Raw genomic sequence first — 5,931 nt, forward strand, 5'->3', positions numbered from 1 at the left:
ATGCAAAAACTTTTTCACTTTTGTGTTAAATTCTTCACGAAGGAAGTTGCTGGAACAGTTAGTATATAAATAAAATCATTCATCACTTGATTTATCATTCATCACTTATTATTTTGATGTAGAATTATTTGCTATTCATTAATTAATCTTTTCTAACTTTTTCAGCTGGTTGCTCAACAAAACACACTACGAGAACAAATTAGACAATCTGAGCAAAATCTAAATGCACAACATGGGGTAAGTATTGAACGATTAACAGGGCAAGTGAAAACCGTGAAAATGTCTATCTATCTATTTGCCATGACAACGCAATGTTATGAGGCAGAATTGCTCTATCAATTTCTCTTCTTATTAAGCTTTATGAAAGTCTATAGTCACTTCACTATTATTTATTACAACAGATAGACATTTTCACAGTTTTCACTATCAAGAAACAAGCATAACATAGCATTGCCTTAACAATGCTATGTAATGAGGCAGAATTGCCTTATGAATCTCTCTTATTATTAAGTTACTTGAAAGTCTATAGTCACTTCACTATTATTTATTACCGCAGATAGACATTTTCACAGTTTTCACTATCAAGAAACAAGCATACCATAACATTGCCTCAACAATGCTATGTTATGAGGCAGAATTATCTTATGAATTTCTCTTATTATTAAATTACTTGAGCATCTATAGCCACTTCACTATTATTTATTACCACAGATAGACATTTTCACAGTTTTTACTATCAAGAAACAAGCATAACATGGCATTGCCTTAACAATTCTATGTTATGAGGCAGAATTGCCTTATGGATCTTTCTTATTGTTAAGTTTCTTGAAAGTTTATAGCCACTTCATTATTATTTATTACCCCAGATAGACATTTTCACAGTTTTTACTATCATGAAACAAGCATAACATAGCATTGCCTTAACAATGCTATGTTATGAGGCAGAATTGCCTTATGAATCTCTCTTATTATTAAGTTATTTGAAAGTCTATAGCCACTTCACTATTATTTATTACAGATAGACATTTTCACAGTTTTCACTATCAAGAAACAAGCATAACATGGCATTGCCTTAATAATGCTGTGTTATGAGTCAGAATTGCCTCATGAATCTCTCTTATTATTAAGGTACTTGAAAGTCTATAGTCACATCACTATTATTTATTACCACAGATAGACATTTCCATAGTTTTCACTACCAAGAAACAAGCATAACATAGCATTGCCTTAACAATGCTATGTTATGAGGCAGAATTGCCTTATAAATCTCTCTTAATATTATGTTACTTGAAAATCTATAGTCACTTCACTATTATTTATTATCACACATAGACATTTTCACAGTTTTCACTATCAAGAAATAAGCATAACATAGCATTGCCATGACAATTGAATCTCTCTTATTATTAAGTTTTTCGAAAGTCTATAGTCATTTCACTATTATTTAAATGATAGCTCAAAAAAATTATTGATTTCTTTATTATTGATAGACAATATTTATTATACAATAATTATTTTTTGCACAGGTATTACTTAGGCAACAGCAAACTCAAATATCGACAATGGCTTCACAATTGGAATCGAATCGAATAAAAGCAGATCTCGAGAAATGTGATATTGAAGTAGCTGATATTGATAAAGTGCTGAAGCCTATTATAGATTCTTGTACAAAGGATAATATTTCTTCAGGTATATAAAACGTAGATGTAGAGAATTAAGATTTTAATATTAAACTAAGTTTCGATCGATTTACTTTTGTAAATACTTTTGCTAGTGTATAATAATAGTATTCAGCCTGAAGTCAGGTCCGTGGTGTGAGATACAAATAAATGGTTACCTTCCTCTTCGTCATCTATCATTCTCATTACCACTATTCTCCCCCCCCCTTTTTACACTTTATTGTATTTTCCTTTCCAAACTTCTGCTTCAATGCTTCCTTTTCTTGCGCTTCGGCTTTCAGTTTCTTGTATTTTCTTTTCTCGTGTACGTCGTCAATTGTCTTCTTCTTCCCATTCCTTTCAGTCTTTTTATTTTACCTACGTTGTGTAGAAGGCATTTTTTTTTGCAGAACGGGTTTGATCCAGTTTCCTTTTTTTTCAAAATTGTACTCAGTAACATTCTTTCTTTACCCACTTTTCTCAAGACTTCTTTAATTTGCTACCTTGCCTGTTTACTTTATCTTCTCCATACGCCTTCAGCACCACATTTCAAAACACCCTATGTAGTTCTGGTCGGCCTTTTTTAAAGTCCATGTCTCTGATTCATATAGCACATTATTAATCTCTTCTACAAGTCGAGGTTTAGTTTGCTCATCAATCGCAATTCTCTTCTTCGTGTATATTAGCATTAAAGGGAGTTCCATGGCATAATGGTTTAACTTGCTGTCTTATGTGAACAGGGTTGTGAGTTTGAGCCCATGCTCTGAATAACCAGATATCGTGCCGTAGCGATGTCCATCTCCACTTGAAAATATAAGGCAGAAATATGTTTCCAATTGAAAATAGTCCATTTAGGGCACTGCGATGTGAAATGAAAATGGGAAATTGTAGTACTTGTAGGCAACCTTTATTTTATTAACTTCCCGTAGGGTAAGTTATTGTAATGGGCCGAAAATCGGAATTGAAAATTTTTACATTTCTCGACGTTTTGAAGGTTTCTGAACATTTTGGCATACCTCAGAAAAAATGGATGTGTGTGTGTGTGTGTGTATGTATGTATGGATACAAATTTTCGCCCACGTTTTCGGGCATACGGATCAACCGATTTGAATGGTTTAAAAAACATTCGATTCCTATTGATAAGGAGATGTGCTGATTAGTTTTTGGTAGAGGCAGGTCCAGCAGGTACGGAGATAACGAGCAAAGAGTGCAGAAAATATAATAGAAATCGAGTTTTTGAGAGAACGGAGCATCCGATTTGAATGATCTAAAAAACATTCAATTAGTAATGATTGGGAGAAGGGGTTATTAGTTTTTCACAAAGGTAGGCCCAGCCATTTCGGAGATACAGAGCTAAATGTACAAAAAATGGCAGTTTTTGAGAGAACTAAGCGTCAGATTCAATTGATTCAAACAACTTTCTGCTTGTCTCAACAAAATAATTGATTTTGGAAAAAAAAAATTGTTTCAATTTTTTTTTTTTTTTAAATTTTTTGTATATCGAAAATAATAATTCAGATTTTATTTTTAATTCTGACTATAGTTCTAATATACTTTAAACAAATAATTTCAACTCTGCAATTCAGTTTATATAATTCTTATAATATTAGACAATGTTACAATATTTATAATAATCTATTTGAAAGCATTCAATATTCCTCGAACATTTCGTTACGGTACGGAAGTTCCAGCAATTTGCCTTAAGGCACGATGCCATGCGCCCCACTAGTTTATATTAACATTTGAGCATTTGAGAAGATTATTTGTACGTTTATTCAAAGAAAATTTGCCGATTTTAATGATACAACAATATTCCCTGTTATTCATATTCTAGTTAAGCAATTTTTGAAGCAAAACTTCTAATACGACTTCTATCATAGTTACGTTAAATGTTTAACGCTCCTAGGTGAGGAAATAGAAAGACACAGTGAAAGTTGTCTGAAAAAGTTTGATTGTCTAAATATGTTTAAGGTTGTTTAAGAATGATGTGATATTGTCTGAAAATACTGTAAAGTGTCTAGAAATATTATTGATTGTCTGAAAATGCTGTAGATTGTCCAAAAAACTGTAGATTGACCAAAAAAGCTGTAGTATGTTCCAAGAAGCTGTAGATTGTCCAAAAAAGCTGTAGATTGTCCAAAAAGCTGCAGATTGACTGAAGAAGCTATATATTATTTCAAAATGCTGTAGATTGTCCGAAAAAGCTGTAGATTATTCAAAAAAGCTGTTGATTGACTGAAAAAGCTGTAGATTGTCCAAAAAGCTGCAGATTGACTGAAGAAGCTGTATATTATTTCAAAATGCTGTAGATTGACCGAAAAAGCTGTAGATTATTCAAAAAAGCTGTAGATTGACTGAAAAAGCTGTAGATTAACTGAAAAAGCTGTATATTATTTTAAAATGCTGTAGATTGTCCGAAAATGCTGTAGATTGTCCAAAAAAAAGTAAGTTGTCATAAATGTTGTAGATTGTCTAAAAAGCTGTAAATTGTCCAAAAAAACTGCAGATTGACCAAAAAAGCTGTAGTATGTCCGAAGAAGCTGTAGATTGACTGAAAAAGCTGTAGATTGTCCAAAAATGCTGTAGATTGACTGAAAAAGCTGTATATTATTTCAAAATTAAGTAGATTGTCCGAAAAAGCTGTAGATTATCCGGGGAAAAAATGGAATATTATTAAAAATACTACAGATTATTCGAAAAAGATGCAGTGTCCGAAAAAAGCTGTAAATTGTCTGAAAGTACTGTAGATTGTTTGAAATAAGCTGTAAATTTTCTGAAAGTACTGTAGATTTTCCTAAATAAACTGTAGATTGTCTGAAAGTACTGTAGATTTTCCAAAAATGCTGTATGTTATCCAAAAAAGTTGTATATCATCTGTAAATATCCAAAAAAGGTGTAGGTTGTCTGAAAAAGCTGTAAGTTGTCTAAAAATTCTGTAGATTGTCCGAAAAAAGCTGTAGATTGACTGAAAAAGCTGTGCGTTGTTCGAAAAAGCTGTATATTATCTGAAAATACTGCAGATTATGCGAAAAAAATTTTGATTTTCCGAAAAAAGCTGTAGTTTTTCTGAAAGTACTGTATACTATCCGAAAAAACTGTAGAGTGTTGAAAAAGCTGTATATTATCTGAAAATACTGTAGATTCCTTGAAAAACGTGTAGATTGTCCGAAAAATGCTGTAGATTGTCTGAAAATGATACATATTGTTCGAAAATACTGTAGATTGTGTGAAAACGATATAGATTGTTCAACAAATTGGTGGATTATCCAAAAATTATATAGATTGCCTGAAAATGATATAGATTGTTCAAAAATACTGTAGATAGTAAATACGGTAGTGAGAATATAAAGTAGTTTATCATACTCAGATAACCAGTAGTCCAGTTTATCTAAAAACATTGTATTTTATCTTAAAATGCAGTGGATTATATTAAGTTTACTAGAAAATCAAATTCTACCCTTATTTCGTAATTTTATATCCACATTACGTAGTAAAGCAACCCCACTGTTAGCATTATTTCAAATTATTTATATAAACATGTTAATGTTATGAAATAGTTAACACAATTAATCCATGAATTAATTAAATAATTTTTTTTGTCATTAATATTTTTCTTGTTTCTTTTTTCAGGGAAGAGTTGGATATTACAAAATGCAACGACTAATGCTCATGCAGCAGCTATATCACAGTATCTTTTAGAAAAGTGAGTCCTTAAATTATATTCAAATATTAATATGTTGTTAATAATGTACTAATTTTTTATTGTGGTTGTTTCAGAGTAATTCAGCCCGATGCAAATTTTGCTCAGAAACTGCACATTATATATTTGGTTAACGATGTTCTTCATCACTGGTAAGATAATAGAAATATAATAATGGATAGCTGTTATAATATTGAAAAAAAATTTCTATAGGTTTAATAGCTATAAATTTAATTAATTAATGATGATGAATTTATTAAAATTCAAAATATTATTTATTTTCAGTGCCAGAAAAAATGCTGAAGAACTAAAGAAATGTTTGGAAAATGTTGTTGTGCCAATGTATTGCAATGCTCATAGCATGGGTAAGTATATTGATATAATTATTAATTAATTTTGCTCATTACATATTTAAATATATATCTATATTTTTTTTCTTTTTAGCTGATATCACAGAAGAGCAGCAAGCAAAATTAGACAAACTGTTACGTCTGTGGGAAGCAAAAGCAAATTACTTTGACAGCACATTAATTGAAAAATTGAAAAAACCAGAACTGTCTCTTCGAGAATATC

General features: G+C 30.9%; 1 protein-coding gene across 1 annotated transcript; it reads left to right on the forward strand.

The window, feature by feature from the left end:
* On the forward strand, positions 1-5,927 carry LOC113391273 (calcium homeostasis endoplasmic reticulum protein-like; the record flags this gene model as incomplete). The annotated part of the gene is made up of 7 exons (XM_026627218.1): positions 1-57; positions 166-237; positions 1,527-1,689; positions 5,289-5,361; positions 5,436-5,510; positions 5,644-5,723; positions 5,803-5,927. Coding segments are annotated over exons 1-7 (645 nt in total), but the record flags the coding sequence as incomplete, so codon positions are not given.
* Positions 5,928-5,931: the final 4 nt, after the last annotated feature.

This window comes from Ctenocephalides felis, unplaced genomic scaffold, assembly GCF_003426905.1.
Source record: "Ctenocephalides felis isolate EL2017-DRISC unplaced genomic scaffold, ASM342690v1 CF-g0.4_SCAFFOLD_00845, whole genome shotgun sequence".
Classification (NCBI taxonomy): Eukaryota; Metazoa; Arthropoda; class Insecta; order Siphonaptera; family Pulicidae; genus Ctenocephalides; species Ctenocephalides felis.